The sequence below is a fragment of the Camelina sativa genome, chromosome 14 (assembly GCF_030686135.1).
Source record: "Camelina sativa cultivar CO46 ecotype springtype chromosome 14, ASM3068613v1".
Taxonomy (NCBI): domain Eukaryota; kingdom Viridiplantae; phylum Streptophyta; class Magnoliopsida; order Brassicales; family Brassicaceae; genus Camelina; species Camelina sativa.
The window spans coordinates 13375058-13402968 of NC_141893.1; the positions used below are offsets into that span (position 1 = coordinate 13375058).

At 33.5% G+C, this 27911-nt stretch overlaps 5 protein-coding genes across 10 annotated transcripts; 3 read left to right on the top strand and 2 right to left on the bottom strand.

The window, feature by feature from the left end:
* The first annotated feature begins 1663 nt into the window (after positions 1 to 1663).
* On the top strand, positions 1664 to 5583 carry LOC104741503 (uncharacterized). Of its 5 annotated transcripts, XM_019235241.2 has the most exons (12): positions 1664 to 2124; positions 2347 to 2503; positions 2633 to 2700; positions 3050 to 3120; positions 3242 to 3481; positions 3750 to 3913; positions 3992 to 4047; positions 4146 to 4198; positions 4788 to 4956; positions 5045 to 5142; positions 5222 to 5330; positions 5414 to 5583. In XM_019235241.2, the coding sequence occupies exons 1-11, from the start codon at positions 1935 to 1937 to the stop codon at positions 5324 to 5326; spliced, it is 1371 nt and encodes a 456-aa protein (XP_019090786.2). In that variant the 5' UTR covers positions 1664 to 1934; the 3' UTR covers positions 5327 to 5330; positions 5414 to 5583. The 5 variants fall into 5 exon arrangements, 1 of the variants encoding a protein (XP_019090786.2); XR_015580663.1 differs by having other exon boundaries at positions 1676 to 2124; positions 4146 to 4655; positions 5222 to 5583; XR_015580665.1 differs by lacking the exon at positions 3750 to 3913 and having other exon boundaries at positions 1693 to 2124.
* A 534-nt stretch (positions 5584 to 6117) lies between these two features.
* On the top strand, positions 6118 to 7521 carry LOC104741504 (pollen-specific protein-like At4g18596). Its single transcript, XM_010462384.2, has 2 exons — positions 6118 to 6425; positions 6777 to 7521. Exons 1-2 carry the CDS (start codon positions 6257 to 6259, stop codon positions 7121 to 7123), a joined length of 516 nt encoding a protein of 171 aa, XP_010460686.2. The 5' UTR covers positions 6118 to 6256; the 3' UTR covers positions 7124 to 7521.
* Positions 7522 to 7619: 98 nt separating this feature from the next.
* Positions 7620 to 9904, top strand: LOC104741505 (26S proteasome non-ATPase regulatory subunit 11 homolog). Its single transcript, XM_087485838.1, has 2 exons — positions 7620 to 7876; positions 8406 to 9904. Exon 2 carries the CDS (start codon positions 8437 to 8439, stop codon positions 9694 to 9696), a length of 1260 nt encoding a protein of 419 aa, XP_087341964.1. The 5' UTR covers positions 7620 to 7876; positions 8406 to 8436; the 3' UTR covers positions 9697 to 9904.
* A 755-nt stretch (positions 9905 to 10659) lies between these two features.
* Positions 10660 to 11688, bottom strand: LOC104741506 (dof zinc finger protein DOF1.5). Its single transcript, XM_010462388.3, has one exon. It carries the CDS (start codon positions 11462 to 11464, stop codon positions 10937 to 10939), a length of 528 nt encoding a protein of 175 aa, XP_010460690.2. The 5' UTR covers positions 11465 to 11688; the 3' UTR covers positions 10660 to 10936.
* Positions 11689 to 22012: 10324 nt separating this feature from the next.
* LOC104741507 (protein SCAR3-like) lies at positions 22013 to 27100 on the bottom strand. Of its 2 annotated transcripts, XM_087485841.1 has the most exons (9): positions 26678 to 27100; positions 25955 to 26118; positions 25430 to 25553; positions 25215 to 25344; positions 25058 to 25122; positions 22811 to 24977; positions 22624 to 22716; positions 22406 to 22522; positions 22013 to 22275 (listed from the first exon to the last, which is right to left on the bottom strand). In XM_087485841.1, exons 6-9 carry the CDS (start codon positions 23501 to 23503, stop codon positions 22225 to 22227), a joined length of 954 nt encoding a protein of 317 aa, XP_087341967.1. In that variant the 5' UTR covers positions 23504 to 24977; positions 25058 to 25122; positions 25215 to 25344; positions 25430 to 25553; positions 25955 to 26118; positions 26678 to 27100; the 3' UTR covers positions 22013 to 22224. The 2 variants fall into 2 exon arrangements, with proteins under 2 accessions (XP_087341967.1, XP_087341970.1); XM_087485844.1 differs by lacking the exons at positions 22013 to 22275; positions 22406 to 22522; positions 22624 to 22716.
* Between the last annotated feature and the right edge of the window lie 811 nt (positions 27101 to 27911).

Genomic DNA, 27911 nt, shown 5'->3' on the forward strand with positions numbered 1-27911 from the left:
ATGAGGCTTAACGTGTTCAAGGAAAATTTGAAATTCATTGAGAACTTCAATAATATGGGGAACCAAAGCTACAAACTTGGTGTCAACGAGTTCACAGATTTGACAGACGAAGAGTTTCTTGCCACCCACACCGGCCTCGGAGGCATGAACGTAGCTTCACTATCCAAACAGCTAGTTAATGAAACGAAGCCATCTAGGAATTTGAACGATACAGTCGATAGTTATGTGGAAAACCAGAGCAAAGAAAAAGAAAACAAGAGCAAAGTTTAATATTTTGAAAAGACACTTATTTTGTAAGTTTTATATTGTTAATGATTTTAGATAAGTATTCGTGCTATAACACTGGTTAAATTTTATTTTATAAAAAATTTGTATATTTTCTATTTTAAAATAAAAATTTAATATGTTGTATTAGTTTATGTAGGTGAAGTTATTTTAACAATGTATATTCTATCTCATGACTTGAATGTCATTATAAGACATAATTTTGTGAATTTGGTTTTTAAAAAGAGAGTTATTATATTATGAATAATTTAATATATTTTTATACTTTTTGTTTTAATATACTTTGTTTTTTTGAAATTCTTTTATATTATAGTGACATATTATTGACATTGCTATAACAAACCAATTTAGTGGGTTTATAGTTTCTGATTTTAATATCAAATTTGAATATTTTTTAAATATTTCAAAATAAATTATTGAAAGTTTATTATATTATATAAAATTATAAAATTCAACAAAAAAAAGTATGAAATTGAATTTAAATATCCAAATTTTGACCTGTTACTCAGTAAAAATTTAAATTCAATAGATATTATTTTTAAAAAATAATATTAATAAAACTTAAATATTTTATAGATTGAATCATTTATATTTGTTTTTAAAAATTCAACTTATGGTGTATCTGGAAATAAAACTATTTTTTAATTATAATAAATAATATGATAATTTATTTGTTTCACAAACTAGACTCATATATAAAAATGAGTGGTGAAGTATAATGATAATTAACAAATTAATATGTTAAATTAGATATCAAACGATTTTATTTGATGAACAATTTAATAAAGGAAATTAATATGGTAAGTTAAATGATATCAAATGATTCTTTAGATTTTTGGAAACAATAAATCCAGATTATACAAATAATATAAAATTTAATCTATAACATATTTGTAACTAACTTATTAAAATTATATAGTCGATAAAACAATGTTGTGTACTCCGGTTTTATTATATAGGGGATTAGATATCAAACGATTTTATTTGATGAATAATTTAATAAAGGAAATTAATATGGTAAGTTTAGTGATATCAAATGATTCTTTAGAATATTCTCTTTAAGATTTTTTGAAACAATAAATCTAGATTATACAAATAATTTAAAACTTAATCTATAATATATTTGTAACTAATTTATTAAAATTATATAGTCTATAAAACAATGCTATGTACTCCCGTTTTATTATATAGAGGATCTTTTGTAATAAATTTGACCAAAAATCAAAGTAACAATAATAAATTAATAATATATCAGTACCACATGTAAATATTTTTGTTTTCTTCTGAATATAAAAAATATTCTACGTGCTTGAGTCGCTTAAAAACACCCGAAATAATTTATTTATAAAAAAAGTAAAAAGTGAAAAACAAAAATTATAATTTCGCAGGAAAAATAAAATAAAGAAAGAAATTGGCTAAAAGGTCGATGATGATGATTGAATTGAATCGAAGAAGATTAGAAGAGAGCATGGGTCTCTGTGAAGAAGATAACGTAGTGAGCCATGTTTCATTCTGGAGCTGACGTCACTCTCTGAGGAAACCGTGATTCAAGGATCTTTCTTCTCTGATTTTTTTTTACTTTCTCTCTCTCTCTCTCTCTCTCTCTCTCTTAGTATATATATATATATAAGTTGAAGCTCTCTTCAGTTATGTCTACGGCTTCTTGGATTCAACCTCCTTGTAGATACTTACCGGAGGATCGTGGCGGTGGTTTCGCTAACCGAGGACGGCAGTATTCCGGCGTCGTTTTAGCTGCTGCTTCTTCTTCTTCATCGCCGTCGTCATCCTCATCCTCCTCGTGCTCCTGTGGTTACTCTGATATTTTGAATTTCGATTTCGGTAATTTGGCATTTTTATAATTGGAATTGATAATTTTTTAGAGAGCTGAGGAATTCTCGATTCAAAGATGTAGTTTTAGGATCTATCTATCTATAAATTTGAGATGGTCGACGATTGTGAAAAAGCCAAGTATGATTTTATTTGGTCAAAGAATGGGTTCTGTTCTGCTTTTCGTACTTGATGATGTTCATTTGTTTGATTTTTCTCTGTATTCACAAGCAGGGGGGTTAAGCAGAAGCTGGAACCAACAACAGGGACTCAGGAGGGTTCAAGCAATGAGTGCCACGGCTCAACGTAATTTTTCGCTATCTAAAGGCGACAATGATGACAAAATTGAACCTGATCATCTTCTTGTTCTTGTTCACGGTATTTTGGCCAGGTATGAAGTTCATGGTTCTGGGGATATAAACTTTGAAATTTTTGTATATCATTTCTGTTACATGTTTTCCGGATTTTATATAATCGATAGACTCCAAATTTTTTACTGAGACATTGTTACTACTTGCAGTCCCAGTGACTGGCTCTACGTAGAAGCTGAGATGAAAAGACGCCTTGGCAGAAGATTCTTGATTTATGGTATGTTCATCTGGTTTCAGCTTTGTTATATCCTCTGTTAGTTGTGCAGTTGTTGGTATATATAAGGATGAGTTTTTTTGCGAACGGAATGGTAACCTTAGCTTTGAATGCATCTGTGGGCACCTAATAAAAAATACTTCAAACTCTTATTTCATCTTTAGCAGCAAGGTGCCATAAATAAAAATTTCGTAATTTTTTCATTATCTCTTCGTCTAAGACCAGAACACGTTTTTCTCTTACTAGTCTTTAGTATGGTATTTGTTATTATTCTACTCAGTGCTCTCTAATGCCATGCGTGGATCACACATAATGCTTTTTAATTTACTCTATATCCTCTGAACATGCACAGCAAGTTCTTCCAATACCTTCACTAAAACATTTGGCGGGGTCGATGGAGCTGGAAAACGACTAGCAGAAGAGGTGAGACTGATATATATTTCTACAATGCCATTCCACTTGTTATATAGTTCTGGGTTTTTTAGTCCTTAACTTCGGTATATCAGCTGATATCTCTTCCATTCTTGATGTGAGGGAGGAATAGGTTAGACAAGTTGTCCAAAAGAGCAAGAGCTTAAAAAAGATTTCCTTTTTGGCACACTCCCTCGGTGGCTTATTCGCTAGACATGCTGTTGCTGTTCTTTACTCAGCAGCAATTTCACAAGCCATTGATGGTACTGTCTCTAAATCTGGAAATCTTCTTCGAGGTAGGATTGCTGGGCTGGAACCGATTAATTTCATCACCTTGGCAACACCTCATCTAGGAGTGAGAGGCAGAAAGCAGGTTCTCTTCTTCTTCTCGTATCATAACTGGACTTCAGAGTGTTTCATGTATATCTCGTTGTACCTGTACGTAGATATGGCATGTACTTAGTTAAGAAAGAAGTTGGTGTCTATATTTTATATCTTCCTGCTTGTGTTCATACGGATATCATACTTTTCAACAAAATTGTCTGGCACTTGTTGGTTTTTGGTTCCTAGAGCTAGACTGTTGAATATTAACTGATAGTTCCTGAACATTCCATCTCATTTTCTGTGGAGTTGCTTGTTAGCTGCCTTTTCTGTTGGGAGTTCCTATTCTAGAAAAACTTGCTGCACCGATAGCTCCGTTCTTTGTTGGTCGGACTGGTAGCCAGTTGTGCCTCACCGATGGTAAAGCTGATAAACCACCTCTTCTTTTGAGGATGGCATCTGATAGTCATGATCTGAAATTTTTGTGAGTCATGCTCGTAATAATTTAAATAATTATACCCCCTTAACTACTTATTTGAAATCCTAATGGTTTGTCTGGCAGATCGTCTCTGGGGGCGTTTCGAAGCCGCATCATATATGCAAATGTATCTTATGACCGTATCCTCTGCCTTTCTGTTGATGCTTAACGTTTAGAGTCATGATCCCTAGTTTTGTCTACATTTGTTTGCCTATATGTTTCCTTTGACTCCGACTAGACATGGTTGGTTGGCGTACATCTTCCATAAGGAGAGAAACTGAACTTTTCAAGGTACATTTACTTTGACCTGAAGCAATAAACCTTTATCTAGAATATTATCCCATGTCTTTTTCCATTTCCCTCGACATACCTTGATCTCAACTCTGGAATTTATAGTACAGTAGCTAGAAAATGGGACACATCAATATTAATAGTCTGCTCGCTGTGAAATGTTAATGATGGTGAATTGATCCCGTGTTTTGGTGTAATGAGTTATCACGGAGGAATAATATCACCTCACGTATTGAGACCCTTGTACTGTGTCCAGTCTAGCTCCATAGCATAGGGCTTCCTGAGTAAAAAAAATTCTCCCTGAGTTGAAGATCAATGGCAGGACCACAACAGTATTAATCTTGGCATTTGCAGGCCGATCTACAGCGGACATATTGTTCTATAAAGAATCTACGAAATGAAACAATTGTCCGTATAGATTCAGGCAGTTTTATCTCAGATAGCTTAGTGAAGATTGGTAGGTATTCACTTTGTGCAAGAAGCTCTTGTGGCTTAAACTGCCAAATGCTAGTTTCAGAACTACTTAGCTGACAAGACTGAGATCTGATACTGACAGATATGATTTCCCCTGTTTTCATATTGCACGCAGCCTCCACGCCGGTCTCTGGATGGATACAAGCATGTTGTCGATGTAGAATACTGTCCACCTCTTTCATCAGACGGAGCTCATTTCCCTCCAGAAGCTGCTAAAGCCAAGGAGGCCGCACAAAGCTCGCCGAGCCCTCAGAACACACTTGAGTATCATGAAATCGTGGAAGGTGAGGAAAAAGCTATTTTTTAATCCCAAACATTTGACTGATTCCTCTAAATCAGCAAAAAATTAACAATTTATACAAATTTTGGCAGAGGAAATGATCCGCGGTCTGCAGACTTTAGGGTGGAAGAAAGTTGATGTCAGCTTCCACTCCACATTCTGGCCTTACTTAGCACATAACAACATTCACGTAAACTTCCAACATCTTCACTTTGGAGCTTTTGTTCGTTCACAGATGGACTATAAGAGAGATTTTGGTCTTGTTTCAGGTGAAAAGTGAAAGACTATACAAAGCAGGAGCTGGAGTTGTTGCGCATGTTGCAGATAGCATAAAACAGCAAGAGTCGTCCACGTTTATAACCGCCAGCTTATAAAATCGTGAGCTGTCGAGTGTTTTAACCGGTTAAGTGTTGAGTGTGCCGAAACATTTGAACCATACATGTTTTTCTCTTACTATACAGTTCGGGGAGATCAGCGCAGATCAAGAAAACGTTCTTGATCATATTTTTGGCTGGCCAAATCAAAGACAAGTACAATTCAAATTCATCTGTACATGATTTTCTTGTATTAGCTTTCCAAGCAATGATACAACACTTGAAAGATATTATTATAGAATTCAGGTTTCCCTGCAGTTTTTTTTTTTTTTCAAGTAGATCCTCAACAGTTCAAGTCTTGTAAAATTTTTGTTTCCCAAGTCAAAATTACAGATTCAGTTGAAGACTCTTTCCTGTACTCCATTTCTTTTAGAAATTTTCTTCCATCTACATGTTTTCTTGTGTCATTCTTTTATGCAAAAAAACTTTCATGCGTGGCTCAAATTAATCATTATGCTACGTTAACTATCATTTGGGTCTAGTGTATTTCCACCCCAACTGAATTTTTAATGAACGTATAACCATAAACAATACATTTAAATTTTGACATTTGAGGAAACGTCCTCATTTTAAAAACAAAAGGCCTAGATAGAATCCATAAAGAAGAAATTAGAAGCAAAGAAAAAAGTAGATGGTAATGAGAAAAGATCGGGTTCAAGGAATACACAGCCGTACAAAAACTAAAGAACACAAACACCAAAAATAAACAACAACTTCCAAAAATAGAAATAGAATCACATGTTTTTTCATTGTTGTTTTGTCTATTTGTTCTCTATAAAAGGAAAAATTTGGTTGGATCTATCATAGCGTCTCCTCTCAACCGAAACTTGCAATTTTTTTCGCACCACAAACTAATTTTATAAATAAACTCCCAACACCTAGAGAGGATAAGACAGAAAGTAAAAACAAAAGAAAACGAATTAAGGCATAATGGCCAAATTCTTCATCGTCTTCCTAGCCTCTGCCATATGTTTCACCACCCTCGTTCACTTTGCCGCGGCTGATGCCGACGACTTCGACCGATTCCACATCAAGGGATCCGTCTACTGCGACACATGCCGTGTCCAATTCATGACCCGTCTCAGCAAATTCCTTGAAGGTAATTAAGGACATTCTCTAATCAAGTTCATTTTATGGATCATATGAGAGAGTACAATCAATAGGAAATTAAAAATGTATATTGGTTATACAAAATTAATCCCATTACGATATATGTAAAAAGTCTAGTTGTCAAACTTTTTCGAACAAAACAACAATTTAATCACGGTTTTGCATTTTTATAATCTATTTTTCATTTTAATTACAAAGACATTATTGTTTTGCGTTATTGCAATCTATCTTATTATTTGTATAGCCAAAATACACACAAAAGATATGACATGTCTTAGGGTTCATAAGTTCTAAGATAATTAAAAAAAAAAAAAACTGACGTTATCGTGTTGTATTTCAGGGGCAAAGGTAAAGCTTGAGTGCAAGGGTCGTGAGAACCAGACAGTGACACTAACCAAAGAAGCTGTGACCGACAGTGCCGGAAACTACCAGATGGAAGTAATGGGAGACCACGAGGAAGAATTGTGCGAGATCGTCCTCGTCCAATCACCTGACCCAGAGTGTGGCGAAGTGAACAACCAAGAGTTCCTAAGAAACGCAGCCAGGATCAGTCTCACGGCCAATGATGGCATTGTCTCAAACGAGACTAGAACCATTAACCCACTTGGGTTCATGAGGAAGACTCCTCTCACTGATTGTCCTCAAGCTTTCAAGGAGCTTGGAATCGTCCCTGACGTCACCTTCTAAGCTTAACATATACATGCATTACCCCATATTTTATTATACACATCTCTCAACAATTTTAATTTTTGGATAACTCCTTTTGTTATTATTTAAATGATTAACGGTGTTTTTTTTAATATTTAATATTTTGTGTTCCAACATTCTTTTTTTTTTTGTTGTTCTATTTTTGGGAGTTCCTTGTTTTTACTTACGAATGATTTGATTACCTTCCAATATTAATCTTTTACCTTTTTTGGTATTAAAAAAAAAAACTCTTTTTATATCACTTTTCGATTGACAACATACATGACTTTCGTAGAAAGAAAAAATAATATATTCCAAACAAATAACTTTCGTAGTGTATAAAAAAACAAATAGAACCCTTTTAGTCTGGCATCAGAGTTTTATATATATTGGGCCTCCAGTCTGGGCCACTAGCCCTGAATCACAAAACACGCGTTTTTCACATCGCGCGTTTTCCCGAACATTCGTTTGCGCTAAGGTACAGTAGGTAACTCCTTCGCAGCGTTGGGCGTTGGCTTTCAAACTCTGAATATGAAACGCTAGATTTTAAGACGCCAAATTTGTAATTCCTGATAGGCAATGACAATTATACCCTCCATAAAATTGAAAATTTACGAAAAGGCTGTCCATTTATCTTTTCTATCAAGCCAAATATCGTATATCCTCGAGTCTCTCTCTCTCTCTTTTTGCTCTCTAGCGTCGTCCGTCCCGTCGAAAGCTTTACCAAAATCTCACGCCCCGACGATTCTGCCGGTAACGTCTTGTTCTTGCGAAATTTGTTTAGTTTTTCTTCTGGTTCTGCTTATCAGATCTAATTTATTTCTGGGTTTTCGTGTTCGTATTGTTTCGATTTCTTAAAAAAATCAAATCTGGGTCGCTCTCTCGATAGTTCTAGGGTTTTAGCTTTGTTCGATTTAGTTTATCTTAGTGAAGGTAGTTCGATTCGTGGATTAGCTCGACTATGTTCTAACAGAGCGGTGCTGGTAGGTAATTGAATGGATCTTATAAAGTATATATGTCTCTGTGACTCAGTTTCATTACTTAAAATTTTAAGTTGTAGTAGTTCCATTAACTTCGTAATTCAATTCCTGTATTGCTTTATTTTTGCTTCGTTTGATCTTTGTAGATCACTAGGCTTGTCTTGATCATTAGATACAGAAGACTGAGTAAATTACAGTGATACTTTGTTACTTTGATCTGATATGTTTTTGTAATAATGTGAAACTAAAGAGTAGGAATATTTGAACATTGTGTAAACACATCTATGGCTTTGATGTTGCAGGGATTTGAGTTTGCACAAATACCTACCAACAATGGTTACGTATCCTGCTACCACAGAGACGATTTCTATGGCTCAAGAAGCCAACTGCTCTGAGGCTATTTCCATACTGTACCAGGTTTTAGAAGACCCTTCTTCATCTCCTGAGGCTATAAGGATCAAGGAGCAAGCGATTACAAACCTCTGCGATCGACTGACTGAGGAGAAGAGAGGTGAGGATCTCCGGAAACTGTTGACCAAGTTGAGGCCTTTCTTTTCGCTAATCCCCAAGGCGAAAACCGCTAAAATCGTCAGAGGAATCATTGATGCTGTGGCAAAGATACCCGGAACAACTGATCTCCAGATCACTCTTTGCAAAGAAATGGTGGAATGGACCCGTGCTGAGAAGCGTACTTTCCTCAGGCAGCGAGTAGAGGCTAGGCTTGCTGCTCTTTTGATGGAGAACAAGGAGTATGTTGAAGCTTTGGCGCTGTTGAGTACTTTGGTTAAAGAGGTTAGGAGATTAGATGATAAGCTCCTTTTGGTCGACATAGACTTGCTGGAGAGCAAACTTCACTTCTCATTGAGAAACTTACCCAAGGCAAAAGCTGCACTTACCGCAGCTAGGACAGCTGCAAACGCTATATATGTCCCACCGGCTCAACAAGGCACCATTGATCTGCAGAGTGGGATTCTTCACGCTGAAGAGAAAGACTACAAAACCGGATACAGCTACTTCTTTGAAGCCTTTGAGTCCTTCAACGCTCTCGGAGATCCAAGAGCGGTTTTCAGTCTGAAGTACATGTTACTGTGCAAGATCATGGTTAGCCAAGCTGATGATGTTGCAGGAATAATCTCCTCAAAGGCTGGACTCCAGTACGTTGGCCCTGACCTGGATGCCATGAAAGCAGTCGCTGATGCTCACTCAAAGAGGTCCTTGAAATTGTTTGAGAACGCACTCCGTGACTACAAAGCACAGCTTGAAGATGACCCAATTGTCCACAGGCATCTCTCTTCGCTCTATGACACGCTTCTGGAGCAAAATCTTTGTCGTTTGATCGAGCCTTTCTCAAGAGTTGAGATTGCTCACATTGCTGAGCTGATTGGATTGCCACTCGACCATGTGGAGAAGAAGCTATCTCAGATGATTCTTGACAAGAAATTTGCAGGTACATTGGATCAAGGAGCTGGATGCCTCATCATATTCGAAGATCCAAAAGCAGATGCGATCTACTCGGCTACTCTCGACACCATTGCAAACATGGGGAAGGTCGTTGACAGCCTTTATGTCCGGTCTGCCAAAATCATGTCCTGAGTGAGTGAGTTTGTCGTCGGTCTTTTCTTTCTCTCCCTCTTTTTTTCGGTTTTAGATATCGTTTGGACCCAAAGAAACTGATGCTTCTCAATGGAGAAAGTTTAAACTGTATGAATTGTTGCCCATTGCTCGTTTCGCTTATGATCTTATTATGTCATGGTTTCTCTTACTTTTGTTCTAGTCCTTGAAAATGTAGGATTTGTTATCATCTGGTTGTTTGCAGTTTCTTTCTCTATTAGCCTCACAAGTCAACTTTGTGTTCTCGTTTTCCAAAACCTTTACCTCATAACTCATTGATTATTCTGAGCTTCGTCCAGCATTTATAAATTCTGACCAACCCAGAACTCAATTCACAGGGCCCACAATTTCTTTTCCCAACTCAGGACATGACTTGCACACAAGTCTTGATTTTGTTGTCTCTTCTGTCGTATTCTTTTATGTGATTGCATGATCACAGTAGCTTCTCTGTAGCATTCACCTGATTCTACTCAAGTCAGTTTCTCGAAAATTAAGTTAAAACAAATTCTGTTTACAAATACTACTAAGTCTATAATAATACATCCGACGGATTAGTAGGATTCTTTGGAAAGATCTTTACTTGTTTGTGTTTATTGGTCTAACTGGAAAACAGCATTTTAGATTGTCCCAATTTATTTCAATTTTTTGTCTTCATTAACACAGTAAAAACCTTATTTCTATATTTGTAGGTGTCCTCATTAGTGTGATTGTCAGTTTATAGCTGAAAAGTGAAAACTTAAATGTCCAATTGAATGAGGTTTCTTGGTTTAAAGTTATACTCCATAATCATTTAACTAACTTTACGTACACTTTAACGACGCAACGCTACAAACATCAGGACAAGTAAATTGTTACAGGTTAATGGGATTGAGCAATAATACTAACTAAAAAAGTATTAAACGTATTTAATGGTCAACGTCACCGTCTTTGTTTTTAGAAGAAAAATATGAAATCCCACGAGCTTCATTTTACAACTAGAAATTTTGAAACAAGAGCGACAGCTGTTTAGAGAGAAGCAAGTATTAAAAAAACCTACTAATTAATTTAATTAAGAAAGTTAATTTTAATTGCTAGCCTGTACGTACTACGTATCCAGTAAATCAAAAGCAAAGCAAATTTAACCACGTTCTTTCTTTTTACGGGTTAAATATAGAAAAAAACCACCCAAACCAAAACCCAAACCCGAACCCGAAAACAAGACAAATAAAAATGTAAAAAATAGTTAACAAGATTGACTATCCGTGTAACAACGGAGTCTCTTCACCGGATAATCATGCCGGAAACCACCGTGTGACGCCGTGGCGGCTCTCCACTCTTCCACTAGCAAAGCGTCTAGCTCGACCTGATCAACAGCTCCAGTCGCAGCTCCTAGCAACTCGGCGAATCCACCGACACGTCCGGGAGGTTTGGATTTCCGACGACCGGCTCCGACGGGAACATTCCGTAGAGCTCCACCGGCGGTCCAGTAACGCTGACAGCCTTTGCAGAAGTGTCTTGGTTGGTTAACGTTGTAGTTATTGAAGTAACAGAACTTAGTCTCCATGCTCTTACATCTAGGACATGGTATGATCTTGTCTGGACGCTTCTCAGCCGTCAGATCCGACGAAGATGATCTAACGGAGGTTGTAGGTTGTGTCTCTGGCTGCACTTGTTGCTGCTGCTCTTCTTTTTTAATCGTCTGTGTGATGTTGGCACTGAATGTTATGGTTTTGCCGAAGAGTTTTATCCCTTGAGAGTCTTGGGTCGCCATTAAAATGAGAGAGAGTAAGGGAGAGAGAAGAGAGAGTTGTGATTTAAGTTTCTTGCAGTGATGAAAGAGAGAAGAAGAGACGTTTATAAGAAGAAGATTTCAATCTTTTTTGTAAAAAGATTTGTATGAAAATGAAAACATTATTATATGTTTTTCGTAGGAAAGGAGAGAAAAGCAATAGTGTTAGTAGGGAGAATATAAAAATATTATGAAAGAATATGTTAGGCGCATTTACTGCTTATTGCATTCAAGGAAATATCGATCCATATATCAGCTGACAAAATGTGTTGTATTCTTTTGCTTTTTCACCATAATGTGTATATTTTCAAACTTTTTCAGTACAGTCTTCATAGTCTTTCCGTATATTTTATAAAAGGTATTTTGGAATAGTGATGTTTTAACACTTTTATTTATTAATATGATTTTTATCAAAATTTATGTGAATTATATTTGGTTTTGAATTTACTCCCTTTGCTAATACTATTTCTAAGTGATCACTACTAATAAATGATGTTGTTTAGTTGTTAGTTAAACTTGCAAAAGTTCAAAACATCTTTAGAAGCTTTAATTCGCAAAACAGATGCAGAGAATGAGCTTTATTTCGTTGCATCAAACGAGTTAAAGCTTTGGTACAATAGCAGCGAACAAGCAATATAGAAATACAAAACAATAACTAAACACAGCCAAAAACTACTATAATTAATTCACAAGCTACCTAAATATTTATTTATATAACTAACTAATTCACAAAATGTATATGGTTTGATATTAATTATTGAATATTTTAAAATTTATACTTTTGTGCGACAACGTGATTTGAAGGGGTATTTTCTGAATTGGGGTTGTGTCACAGAAACAAAACAAATATCACATTCAAAACCTAATTATGTTATCTATATGATATACTATTTATCCTTTTAAAATTCGCAACAGCATCATCTATTTCTTCTTATTTTCATCATTGACTAACATTTTTGGAATTATAAATATTTGGAAGTATGAGTCGAGATAGCAACTTGAGTAGCGACTTCTCACTTCTGCTTTACCGCTCGGGTGTAAGGGGTTCGACCTCAATGCTTCAATATGAGATTAAAATGTAAGGTTTAGAATATAGACCGAGAAAATTGTATTAAAATCTCAACAAATATAATGAATATAAGAAATTAGGAAAAAACCTTATGCGATTGAAAAGATAATGTAAGTGAGAAGGATTTGGATTTGGACAAAGCCGCCAAAGAGAAAGAGCGGTTGTTGTGTTGGTGTAGAAAAGGAGAAGAGATGAATAGCAGCCTGAATGACTAGAGGGGATCAGCTTTCAATTCAAGTCACACATCATCTTTTTTTGGCCTCCCTTTTTTCCAAGTCATCCTTCCATTTTCTTCACTTATTTATTTCTTTCTTTCATTGTGTATTGTATAGAAAAATAAATTTCATTAGGAAAAATTTAGTTTCTTCTTTTGCTTAGTATTATAATTAGAGAGTTTCTTTGGATAAAATAATAAAACTGAAATTTAATCGAGAATTTCTCTTCTTTTTTTTTTTATTGTGAACTTGTGAATAAATGAAATTGGGTTTTCAATCCGGAAGAGTTTAACTTATAATAATAGTATATGCAAATATAGTTCTAGCTGCACTAACAAGATTATGTTAAACTAAAATGGAACATCTATCCCTTCTTGCATGTCATGGTCCGTGGATAGTGGTAAAATTGGACTAATAATTTGTGCAATTTTGCTTGATCATCTAGTAGAACGGTTGAGTGGATATTGCCTTGGAAAAAAAATCAAATAAAGTTAAGCAAAGCATGTTTCTTTAAATATTTTATTTAAATTAACATAATTCACGTACGTTATTAAACTCTAAAGCATGTTAAAGATGAGAGAAAGGGAAAAAAAAAAGAAGAGGAAAAGAAAAAGGAAAAGGAAAGCACTAATCGATGTTCATGTTTCTCTTTATTTTTTTCTCAAGTTCGTGCTTTTTTTATACTATATGTTTTTTCTCATTGGTAACTTTATACTATATAGTCGCAAAAGAACAACTTTTAAGTACTTTTAAAAGAGATCGACTTTTTAGTTAAAATATATAGATGAAAGATAAATTTAATTGACATTGCAAAAAGGAAATATAAATGTGCGTATATATTTTACGTCGAAGAAGAATTTCATCCATTGAACTATTTTTGCAAAGTATGCATATAAAGATAATATTCTGATTTTAAACAATTGTATCCATATTCCTCTAAAGGTGACTAGATTTAGTTTATAGCCAAATCGAAGTATTAAAGAGAATTAATAAAGTATGTTTTCTATTTACATAGAATACATTTTTTTTCTAATGATACAACTGTTTTAATTTGATCAAATTTTCTCTAATCATGTTGTACACGTATAAATATTATACGGTTTGTGTATTGGCAATGTGTTATTATTTATTAACTTATTATATACTAGATTAGGATCACATGTCCGAGTTTAAAGTTTTTAAAATTAAAATAAATTTAACAAAGAATATAAAATAAGTATTTTTAGTAAATAAAAACTATACATAGAAGCAAATATATACCCCGGGGTGTCCAATGTGATATCTATATTAACATTTTTGAAGTACATTTTGTGTTATGCCCTTTTAGTTTTGTTTATTAAAAAGTTATTTACAACATTAACCCCTAAAAAAATTCCAAAACTAACATTACTCCAGATTTTGTTTCATAAATATTTTACATTTTATTCCAATTAAAAAAATAACAGCAACCAATATGAGATAGAAACTAACAGATATTTAACCATACATTATGTTGTGTTTTGAAGATATTCTATATCTGAATCCTTCTTATACAAAGAAAACAACAATTTGATTCTCATTTTGTTTTCCAAAACCTGTAAGCTTTGATTCTTAACTTAAGAAAAAATTTGATTGACATTTATTTAAATATTTTAATTAACATATATAAACTTAATAAAAAATTTAATTATTACGAATATGTAAAATTAAAAAAGTCTAAAATACTATATAATGTGGTTATATAGTAGATGAGTTATAAAAAAGACATGTTGGAATTAATAAAATATTATTAAATTTGTGTTAATACGGGTTAAATCCTCATTTAATTATTTATCAACACTAACAATATTAGAGTATTTGACATAAAATCAAGTTGATTTTACTAAGATTTTATAAAATAATTAATTCATTATGAAAAATGTGACTTGATCACAATGTATAAATTATTGATTATGTATTTAGATCCCTTATTTTTTTGTTGTAATAATTAAAAATCAAAATAGAATCTCAAACACTAAACAAAACAAACTAAATAACAAACAAATGGTCATGAAGTGTATTGCAGGTTAAAAAATAATATAAATATTTAGCCGCACAACAACCGGAAAATTTAGTTATTCCTATATTTACAAAACATCCAATATTTAACAAATAGATACAACATAAAATATAAATTATAAATTATAATAAAAATTATATGTCTGCGGTATACCGCAGGTTAAAATCTAGTTTGATGTAAAAAGTGCGACTATGCGGTTGAGACTACTAATCATATTTTTTTTTGAATGCCCTCACTCTTGTGAAGAAAACCATAGCAGAGAATGTCAAGCTCGTGAAAGATACGTGCGGCTCAGTTCCTGAGAAGAGTGGAAAGACCTACCAGCATCACCTTGCCACGATCGCTGTCAATGCATCCAGAGGCAAGCAGAAACTGAAAGACGTTAAGTGGTCTTCAAAGATGGACAATTTCAACAACAAAGACGCCACCATCTTCCGATACCTTACCAAAACCTTCGGAGCAATTCGTAAATCGGGAAACATAATAGCTCTGAACACCAAACACCAACTAAAGAGGATAAAGGGAGAGAAGGAAGGGGAGATAGTTGAGGAAAACCATTTCACCGAAACCATCCATCAAAATGTTCATGATTGGGAGAATAACTAAAGAAGAAGAAGAAGAAGGTGGGTTAAGTTTAGTGTGGAGAGTTTAAGGAATGTATTAGTTTTAAGGGATGTAGTAGTTGTAATGTCTAATGTAGTAGTTTAATTAATGTCTAAGAGTTTGAGTTAAATTTAATGGAGTTGAAAGCTTTTAAAGACAAACTTTTAGTTTTGGCATTATTAATTAATCAACTTAAATCACACCAAAATCTGACTAACCATTGAATCAGTATCTTCGTTTAACGCCAAATCATATAACTTTGTGTTGTATTCTTAAACAATGATCGATCGTTGTAAAATCGACAGAAGACTGAAATCGATAATGGAAAAAAACATATTATAGACTATGAAAAGAGATCGATGAACCGGTTCGGTTTATTAATGTCAACATTGATTGTAGTGCAAAATATCCTAATTTGGGATTCGAGATAAGAAGAAGAAAGAAGAGTGGGGAAGGGGAACTTCACCAATGGCTTTCTCCTTATCCACTTCCACTGTAGCTTTGACTTCTTCGCGTTTATGGAATCCTTCTTCCAATGGCAAAAATCAGCGTCGCTCTCTCAGACTCTGTGTATGGTTCAATGAGACGGAGTCAGTGTGCTCTTCTCAGTTTCTCTCCACTGCTCGATGAGTTTAACTCGCTGGAGTCCTTCCCACTATTTTCCATCTCTTGCATTCCGCGTGCGTAGGCGGATTGTCTTGCCCGTGTTTCGTGTTCTCTTATCTCTCAAGTTTTTTTTGTAAACTCCTTCCCTCCGCCTTGGGCAACTAACCGAGGAATTTCCTTTTAATTTATTGTTTGGTTGAAAAAAAAAGTAAATAGATACACTTTTAGTTAAAGAAATCATTGTAGATGAGTTCAAAGTTATTAAAATTAAATTGAATTTAAAAAATAATATATATTTAATTCTTTTCGTAAGTTAAAACAATGTATTAAAGTAAAGAGACAAACTTTTAGTTATAGAAAATAATTGTTTTTTTTTTGCTATAATACACTAATTTATATCTATTTACAAATTTACTATCTACATTACCATTAATAGTGTATTTGTACATACAAATATATTTTACTGTTAAAATACTCTTTAGTTTTTACTACTACCAACAAATTGTCTTTATAAACACATTAAATAATCTATTATATATCTCTTCACTTTAACATTTTTATAGTTACAAAATTGCATACGTTAATCTTACATAATCCTAACTTATATATTACAATAGCAGTCTTCTTGAATAAATTATTTGATTGGTGAAAAAAAAATATGAGACGATCTATTTTTTTTTTAACCTCAACAATCTCTTTCTTTATGAAAAGGTGAGTATTTACATTTTTTTAGAAACAGTAATTAATTGTATAATTAATTAGATAAAATAATATAATTTCTTTATAGTTTTAGATAAAATTAGGTTTTCTTTTTTTTTTTTCTTTTGAATTTTTACATTTTTATTTTTTAAAAATTTAATAAATCTGGAATTAACATGTGTCAACATCTGAATGATATAATTAACACGCGTCACGATTTTGTTAATGAGTAATTTTGAAAATCAAACTTTATATAATAAAATAAAATACTTCCTCGCTCGAATTGGGATCACATGTTCGAATATAGAGTTCTAATACATATTTTACATTGCGTGATAGATTTGCGGGAAAATTCCTAAAAAAAACGCCAACTAGTTAATATTTGCCAGAAAAAAACATGAACTTTTTTCATTGCTAAAAAAATACGCAGACTATTTTTTAGTTGATAAAAAATACACGAACTACTATTTTTTTCCAATTTATCCTCATCTCCGTTACGACCATTAACGGCATTGTGACGGCGTTACTATTTTTAAAACAAATTCCAGAAAAAAAACACAAACTATTTATTGTGGCCAGAAAAATACATGAACTTTTTTTTCTTTGCCTAAAAAATACGTAATATTCAATTTCATATTTTCCCATTAATAATGTTAAAAATCATAACTCATAATTTTCTCTGCTCTCTTGAACTTCATACAAGTTTTTACTACTATTTAGGATAACTAAATTCAAGAACAAAAATACAAAACTAGATTAATCGATTTCCATATTTCTCAATTAGTGTTGTTTTTTGGATTTATACCGACTTTACAAATTTTGAAACTTCATAAACACTTAAACTCTAAAATTTCATGAGATCTCCACATTTGTAGACCTTTGTATACCTTTCATAAAATATTCATCTCCTTAGTTTAGTACCTTTTATGATGCTTATAGCCAGTGTAAATCATCAAATGGCCTGGTGTAGGCAAACTTGATCGAGATCGTAGAGGGACATCAACTCCTGCAACCTAACCAGATTTACCATTTTTTAATGCAAAAATAATACTAATTGAGAAATTTGGAAATTCGATTAATCTAATTGTATATTTTTGTTCTTAAATTCAATTATCCTAAATAGTAGTGAAAACTTGTATGAAGTTCAAGAGAGCAGAGAATATTATGAGTTATGATCTCTAACATTTGTTAATAGAAAATTATGTGTTTTCAAATAAAAAAAAAGTTCATGTATTTTTTTGGCAAAATTAAATAGTTTGTGTTTTTTTTCTGGAATGTTTTTCGAAAATAGTAACACCGTCATAATGTCGTTAACGGTCGTAACGGAGACGAAGAGAAAATGGAAAAAAATAATAATTTGTGTATTTTTTATCAACTAAAAAATAGTCTGCGTATTTTTCTGGCAACGAAAAAAAATCATGTTTTTTCTGGCAAATATTAAATAGTTGGTGTTTTTTTTTGGAATTTTCCCATAGATTTGCTAAAGAATGTATTATACAAAACAAAGGAAGTTTATATGTATATATATATATATACACATGTAATTAGTTGTACCTTGTAAAGGTGGATTATCTTTTCTTAGGCCATTTTTTTTCTTTCTTCTTTCTTTAGGGTTTCAATGGATTTGGTGACTAACTTTTGTTGGTTGCCCATTTTTTTTCTTTTCTCCTTTCAAATCTTAAACTTTTCAGTATGTGCTTCTTTTGGGTTAGCAAAATTCACTTTATATAAAAAGCACTCTTTACAAAGAAAAGCAAAATCTTTTATATGGGGTTTGTTCTTTAATCCTATCTTTAATAAAGTGATTTTAAATTAATTAGACGAATAAAGGAAATCAATTAGAGAAATATTGTTTTCTCTTTAATGTCTATTATAGAGATATGACTCGTACTTTATTGATCTTATATAGAATAAATTTTCGATTTGTATTTGAACTTGTCGGATTATGCTCTATAGCTCATACATATTTCAAACTAATTAGAGAGCATCGACTAGGACATATAGTCTAGTACTTTATATTAACATCGTAGGTGTATCACTATCCGAATTCTAATTTTGAACTCGTATAACGTAGTCCAGATCAAATACAAAGATAAAGAATAAAATTCAATTTAGTTTGTTTTCATGGTTGTGCATAAAATGTAAAAAAATTAGCTCTATAAACGTATGCGTTAGCTATAATTAGGAATACACATTTGATATTAACAACAAGGTTCTTTCCGAGGGTTACAACTTCCAATAGTAATGGTTATAGACAGTAAAAAGGAGACATATCCATAAAATTAATAAAGCCAATGATGTTTGATTATTGCTAGATAAAGTGGGATGAATTTATAAATAAACTTTATACGTGTTTAATGTCGTTAGGAAAAAAGGGGCACTCTTTCCTTGAGGGTACATGCTTTGGAAATCTTTACTTTCGATTTAGAATTACAACTTAAAGAGGAAAGAAAAAGAATTGAGGATAATCAATTAAAATTATCGAACAAATGAACACAGTCCAAAGTAGGAATTGGCATGTGAAGGTTATTTTGAATTCTGAAAAAAAACCATTACCTGATTTTTAAACTTTTATGGATGATAAAATTTTAGTATTTGTTAGAGCATCTCTATCTAACCATCTCTATTTTTTCCTCCATAAGAGGTGAGTTTTACTTAAGGGCATCTCCAACTCATTTCTTTAATTTTTACTCCATTTTGGTGTAACTTTATTTTACAGATGGTTTTCCTCCAATTTATTTCTCTATTTTTTACTCCAAAAAAGAATATTCTAAGAATATTTTTTTTCTATCTTATTATTAATTTATATAATGATCCTTTATTTATTAAAATTACAAATTTGACCCAATTTTTTTTTAGCAAAAAAATAAATTAGCATATTATTTCTATTTAAAATTTATTATTAAACAACAATACATTACACAACATTCATTAATTATTAAGATAAACATATGAAATATTTTTTGTTTATGCATCCATAGAGTGTTTTTCCCACAAATAATCAATTATTAGTCTTTGTTGTATTAAGTTGTTTTTAATTTTTAGTTTAAGTCATATTATGTATTTTAAATTTTATTATTAATTATGCTATTTTATATCTTCTTTTGTTTGTATTATCTATTTTCTATGTAATATATGCTATTGTTGAATTTTAAAATTATTATTTATAAGTTTAAGCATAAAGTAATAATAATTAACTGTATTTGGATATAAAATCTAAATATGTATAAATTTAAGGGACTGATTTATAAATAAAAAAGTTCAACTGCAAAATGGAGAAATGAATTAAAATTCTCCAAATATAGAAACAAATATAGAGATCTTCATTTTGGAGATGGAAATGAAGCGGGATTGGAGAAGGTTTTTCTCCAAAATGAAGTTTGGAGGCAAAAATGGAGATGAGTTGGAAATGGTCTAATCCACCTATATTCTCACCTATAAAATAGAGATTGCTATTTTTTTCTCTATTTATAGAGGAACTCTATTTTTATTTACAAAGGTTCTTCTATAAATAGAAGAAAAAAATAGCAACTCTATTTTTGAGGTGATAATAGAGGTGCATTGGAGTAAAATTCACTTTTATTATAGAGTTTCTATATTACAGAGAAAACCATTGAAGATGGTCTTAGCCAAATATATATTGATTGTCATTCTGTCATCTCTATATCCAGTGGAAATATATATATATAAAAAAAGTAATTATTTTAGTTAAACATCATGTATTGTTTAAAACCTTGGTGTGCTACATTGTTTTGGGATTGAACTCAAGACCTAATGTAGCCATGTAGGATACTAAATTCTTGATCAAATCATTAAACATGCACTTTCAACAACAAGAAAAAAGATGTGTAGACACAATTATGTTGTATGTTTTTATCATCCAGTTGACAATTATAATTTTGTCATCCATACTTGTATAGTCCAAGAAACAACCCCAGATGAAGCAATAATTTTTTATTTACCCCAACAAAACTGTTAGTTCAATTTCCCGTCACATGTCCACAAGCAAATTTCTAAGATTTAATATTCCATATTAATTAATGCGAGAGCGAGACAGACATTAAGAGATACTAATACAGTTCACAGACGAACATAATCTCTATTATTTTAATGTTGTGATTCAAGTGGCAAAATATAAGAAAACAATTAAAGACCACAACATAAGCGAACTTCACGGCTTAGATGTTTTGAGATCTCTCTTTTATCTTCTCCGAAGTCTCTTTTACTTGCCAACTCACTTTTTAATGTTTCTTTATAACCATTAATTTTTTTTAAATCTTTTAGTATTTTCTCCCTCAACCTTTTTAAACTGCGATTGCTTCCAGAATCGATAGCAAAGCTGACACAAAACTGATCCTCTACACCATATAGTTCAGATACGAATAAAATTATATGTTTTCTAATGCATTTCAAACAAAAATTATCTATTAACTTCCACTACGTAAAAAAATCGTAGCATATTAGCTTCTTTTGTTTTTTCGTTTCGTGAAGATATATATCACGTACGACAAAATCTACTTATCAACTTACACAATACACACATGAGAGATTCGACAAAATAAGAATTGCTTTTAGAAAAAGATTAAACCTTTTTCGAGGTTGTCCCTCCGCAAGCTAAGGTGTCGTGCATTGAGTAATTAAGAGAAAAGAACTAGAATCTTAATTAAGCAAATATCAGATTTTTGGATAGAATTAGGTGATTGTTAGAAGATGCACCTAGCGTATCCAAGTATCGAGTTCATCTTAGTTTTTATGGTAGGGTCGTCATTGTGGGAACCACGTGTGTCAAGTTGAATCGATGTTATGCTATACTGCTATGGAAGAAATCAAGAATGTAATGAAAGATGATACAACACATCAAGAATCCAATTATACTCTTTTATTTCATGAGAAGAATCGATTATCACTGACTTGTGTTCGAATTTGATGCAAGAAGTCTCCAGTTTTGGTCTCCTTTCCATTAGTCCTTTGTCTATCCTCCCTGACAATATTCTTTAGATGGACCTATGAGAACATATGCTTCTTAATCGTAATTTGGAATATATCGAATAGCCGGAAACGTGAATCCCTATGTTGTTTTGTCATTCGATGTTGCTATTGTGTCGACTTGCTTTGATGGTAATATCAAATTAGTGGCTAGTACATTGTACATAGAAAAAGTAGTCATAGAAAAATGAGTTAACTACCTAATATGATTTGTGTTTGATGTGTTAATTGCTTATCATCGTTGGTTGAAAAATTGAAATCAAAGGTGAGTTTTTTTTCCTCAAGGTGGATGAGCATAATAGCCTTTACTCTAATTTTTATTCCTTGAACTACTTTATTCTTTTAAAGATACAAGATCAGTAGATCACACGCGACAAAATTTACGTATCATGTACACACCACACATTAGATATGATACAATGAAAAAAATGCATGCAGGACTAGCTTATAACCCTTTTCTGTATTCTATGTCGTTAAGAGATTATATTACAAGATGAACTGGAATCTTTGATCAAAAGGTGTTTTTTTAGGTATCGCTCCATGTATCGCTTTCATCTCCATCTTTGCTAGCTACAGCCTGACAAAAAGAAAAGATAGTGAGTGATAGATAATGTTGTGTTGGATTTAGGACAAAAAGTACTTTAGATTCTGACATCAAGATTAGATTTGCTTTGGATATATATAGATGCAGATATTAGAGGATGGACCTGGCGTATTGAGTTTGCTTTCTCCAAAATAGCGCTGATCTTAGTGTTTATGATAGGGTCAGTTGTTGTGGGTGCCGATGACGTCGTTGTCATGACCACAGGTCTCAGGTTGAATTGCTGTTTATGATTTGAAAGAAATGAACAATGAAGCAAAAGATGATACAAAAAATCAAGAATCAGAACATAACTTTTGCAGATAAAGAATCATTTGCACTCACCTGTGTTCTGATTTGTTGCAAGAAGTCTCCAGTTTCTGTCTCTTTTGCATTGTCACTTTGTTTCCCCTCCCTGACATTATTCTTCAGATGGACCTATGAGAGAACATATGCTTTTTAAGATTCGTAATTTGAGCTGACCCACACTGCACTAAAGTAGGAAAAAAAGAGGTGCAAATCATCTCCGTACCTTAATTTCTGGTTTAGGAGCAGAAGTCACCATGCTAGGCTGTTCTTTGTTGACTGTAGGCAACGAAATATGCTTCTCAAAGGCGAACCTTAGAGCGTCTTGTAATTGTAGGGGCTGTGTTTTGTCTTCACTTTTGTCTGAAGGTGTCTTTGAAACCATCCATTGCACAGGTGGAAATGGCGGTGGTAAGGGCTCAGCAGGATTTTGGAGGTATGATAGGTTTAGGGCATTAGTACCACTTTCTGATATCATCGCTAGAGGAGAAACTTCAGCATTGTTGTCAACATGCCTAATCTCATGGAAAGAATCATATAGCTCTTGCTCTTTCCTTTCATGGCTGTCACTAGATTCTTCCCACTGCTCAGAATTCGATAAGGAGTGATTATCGCTACGATAATCATCGCTATCTGACATGTAAGGAGAGGATCTACAAAACGTGTCATCGTCTGAATAAGAATCAGGAAGGAAAGTAGCAGCCTCTGGAAGCAACTGAAACGAAGAGAATGTATTATAGTTGCTGTCCCCATCTGAAAATTTCAGCTTCAGTCTGGAAGCCTGAAGGGTGTCGGCAGGACTGAGAGATATTTTCATGTGTTGAAGAGGCGGGGACGAAGTACTCCAATCAATAGGAGCTTCATCTCTGAACGGATCCATTAAGGTTTTCTCATTAAAGTCTTGGTCACAAAACCTCATCTTCTCTGTATTCACTTCATCATTCTCTGGAATCGTTGCTGGCACAGTCTTTCTATCAAGGGCAAATGAATCTTTTCTGCGGAAACTATTGGTGAGTTACTTGTGGCTGAGTCCAAAAACTCCGGAAAAAATCTCATCGCACTCTCTTTGGTCTACAACACTCGTGCCTTTGCCATCTGAACAATTTTGATCTTGGGTTCCTGGCGTTGCTAAGCTTGATTTATTCAGAACATTTCTATGTGAAGCATTTTCAACTAGATCGTCTGATTTATCTTTTTCAGCTTCCTTGGTATTGCAATCTGGACTGAAAGAACTTGACACAGCCAAGACTGGAGGTTTCGATGGCTTCAGTCCCAATAAACCCCCATTAGTCCATATTCTAATGGCTTCGATATCACTAGAAGTTTCAGCTTCTGATTCTTGGTTTTCCTGTAGGCCATGATGAATCAAGGGGTTTGATGAATCAGCTAAGCTGTTCTCGAGACCTGGCACATATGTAAATGTGATGCTATCTTCTCCACCAGAATTGTCACGCTTATTATCCTTCTTTGCACAAAGATCATTTTGTTGGAAGCAGTTGACATCTGACCACACCTGTGGGTCTTGGCGATTCCTTTTATCAGATGCATTTTCCAATGATGCATTCTCTTCATTTTTTAAACCGTAGTCCACAAACCCATCTGTTCTACAAAAATCTTTGACACTGTTTGAAGTATGTTCTATTTCTTGCTCACACACTGACTTTTCCAACCTCTCATCTACAACACCACAGGAACTGCGCACTACTTCTTGCCTAGTGTGGAGCCTTAGATCATTTTCAGGTTCCGATTCGATAGTATTAAGCGCATCAACAAAACAGTCCCCTTCGCTTTCAGTCTCATGTTCAGTATCCCTCAGTTCCCCCACAACAACCTGACCAGTTTTTATCTCTCTTACCTCATCCATTCTAGTACGATTTTGTAGTCGTGATTCTGATTTATCATTTCCAAGGTCCTTGGAATGGAAATCTACTCTACCAGTCCCTTCTCGGCAGCTTGTTTTTTCTTCTAGTGCATCCACAACAGAGCTCGTCTCCATCTTTTCAGAAACTTCATCTGTCTGCAAACCAAGAGATTCCAATATCTCCGCTTTCTCATCCCAACTAACGCAAGAAGAGCCATGAGCAGCTTGCCCTTGCGAAGGACTAAACTGGGAATTATCATATGCATCTTCGGTTTCACATTCAGAAATAACTGACGCGATAGTGCAAGACCTCGGTGTCAAGCTGGATGAAACAAATACCCCTTTAGATCTTTCTCCAGTCTTCAATGAAGAGGTTGCGGTTGAAAGGCATTCAATGTAGCCAGAACCAGTTCTGGACTCAAAAGAGCGAGAATGATGATCTTGAAAATCAGATGTTTTTTCCATGTCACTGGTTGAGGTGGTTTTAGAAGAAGAGGTTTGTCCACTGAAGCTAAATGAAGTAAATGTCTTCCTGGAGTAAATTCCATGTCTTAGTTTGTAATTCTTTAGATGCACAAAAACTTAAACATGCCAATAAAATCTATATTTTACCTGGCATTCTGGTTAGCAATGGAAGCCAAACGTGACATATCTCGACTCCTTGATGAAGATTTTTTCTGCGGTCCATGAGAGAAAGCAGATAATTAATTGTCAAGCAAAGGAGAATTCTAAAGAAAAAGGTTCACCGATTCAGTCTGAGAAAACACACCTTAAGTTTACAATGCTTTTTATCTTTTTGTAACTTCTTGTTTCCTTGAATCAGGTTGCTTGATGCTCTTCTGAAATAAGTAGGATCGGAGTATCGCTTCAAGCAAGATCCAGGACCATTTATATCAAATCTGAGGAAATAAAGCAAGGAATCAGTTTAACATGATGTATCATAGTACATACATATCAGACATGATATTTTAGCCTGAAGCATACTTATCAAGCCAGTGCAATCGTGGAGGATCCTTGCACTCTTCATAGGAATCCATAATCATGTGAGGCAAGTCGTCGTAAATTAAGTGATTTTGCGTAATTGGGATACGAGGATGCCATTCCAGACCTGAAAACACCATAAAACTCAATAAGTTCACAAGATAAAAAAAGGTAAAAACCAAACACTGACCACTTCCCTCACCAACCATTACTTCGGGGGTTCCAATACAATTACAAAATTTGCTAACAAGAAAAAAACAACTAATAATGACATTTTAATTTTCAGTTAATCTATTCTAAAGTCTTGCAGGAATTTATAACTAAGTCAATCATTCCAGATCCTAAACTAGCCTTCACGAGGGGAAATTTAGTATAAGGGTAAGTGAAAAAGCATATGAACTGGGCCTACAATGAAACTAAGTGGATGACAATTTTAATTAACATAATAAATGTGGAAACCTAACAAGTATCAGACACCCTGGGTCAAGACAATAAGAAGATTGACAAGAGAGAAGAAGACAAAAACACCTCCTGTGTAAGCAAAATGTATATGAGTTGTCTGTGCAAGCATCGCCTTTTCTAGTGGAGGCACTGTAGCTTCAATATGCTGCAATCTGATCTTCAATTGATTGCTTCTTGAAGCTGTAGCCATAACTTCCTCCTGTATCCCATGAAATATCTCTGCAGCAAACCTGATTCAAGATAAGAACAAATCCTTAAGAAAGTTTCTAGCTTATGGTTTTGAACTAATTCTAAGATAAACCCTATTGAACCAAAGACCAATCAAAACCCAAACTAAGCAACAGTTTTTTAATCAGCAAGACTCTATCTAGCAATTGGCTACACAACAGCTTGATACCAGAGCCGGCATAAAGAGTCACCACATCAGAATCACAAACTAAGCAAATGAACAATGACAAAACACACCAAAGATGGAGGAAAAGGATTGATAAACAATGAAGAAAGCTTCTTCCTTTCAGCTAAACCCTAACTCAAAAACTTCACTGAGAAAAACTTGGAAAACAAAAATCATGCAATTTGTAATTATCTCAAACAAAGAGTTCCCATTTCCCAATTTGTAACCTAGAAAGCCAATTGGGTAACCTTAAACCAGTGAAAAAAACAATACTTTCATGCAAAGTAATGATTTTTTTTCATCTCTAACTTCACCATTAGCTCAAAGAATCATTCAACAGTAGACGACCCACATTTTTTTTTTTTTTTAAAGGAAGGCTGGAACCAAATACTTACTCAGCAAGATCACCAAGTTGACGCAAGATCCCAACAAGTCCAGTAATTGCAACACCATTGAGAATTGCTTTGGGGTCTTCACGATCGACATTTCTATACACATCGGTTTGGCTCATACCGTATACATTCCTAGAAAGTGGCATCTTTTTCCTCTACAAATCAAAGTACAAAACCTTCACACATTGAGATAAACAGAGCTGGGAACGAATTTGGAGAAAAGAATCAAAAGGGGTCTGTCTGGTGAGGAAGAATTAGAGAAATGGTGGTTTTGATGAAAACAAGAAAAAGGTTAATGATTGTTTACTGGTTTCGGGTGAGTGAGATTGATGATGAGGCAGCTTTAACTGCTCAAAACAGAGAGGGAAATTTTGGAGGCAGAGACAGAGACTGTGAGAGAGAGAGACATTGACATTGCCAATATCACAAGCCATTCCTTTACAATTTCATTTAACAGTGAAGTTTACACAGAAGAACGAAAAGACATAAATACCCTTGGGGTTTGTGTGTTATTACGTGATGGGATTTTGTATAAAAGAAGAATTTTATTGGTTCGCACGATTTATATACAAACATGAATTGCCATTTGGCTTAGGAGCATTAAATTTTCCAAATTTTAAATTTGATTACAGAATAAAATTTATAAAAAGTGTTTTCGGAAAGAGAAAAAAAAAACTATTATAGGCTTATTTTGCTATATAGAAAGTGAGAGAATGAGAATGTCAAACAAATGTTGGGTCAAGATTTGTAGTTATTTGTGTAGGAATTTGTTCTGTTGTCAATTAATAAAAATACTAGTTGAGTTGGTTACATGTTGAATACAAAAGATCCAATGAGTGACATACAGATATACAAATAGTACGCTTTAGTATGATATAATAAATGTACAATTTTTTTTTTTTTTAGTTTGTGGAAATCCTCATTTATAATTCTTGGAACTATACAGATTTAGTTAGCATATCCGATGCATAGTGGTTTCTTTCAAGATTAGTATACAAGAATTTAGAATTATATCACATTTTATCTAAAAAAGAAACAAGAATTGTATATCTATCAAAGACGAACTAGTGTTTTGTATTTTTTTTTTAATTTTATTCCATGCGTAATGAGTTTCAAAATATAAAGAAAAGCATTTATGAAAATCTAAGACCATGTACAATAGTTTCTTCTTTCAACATCCTCTACCTGAACTTTTAACACTTCCACCTCAACTTTTAACACTCTACGTTATTTTCTC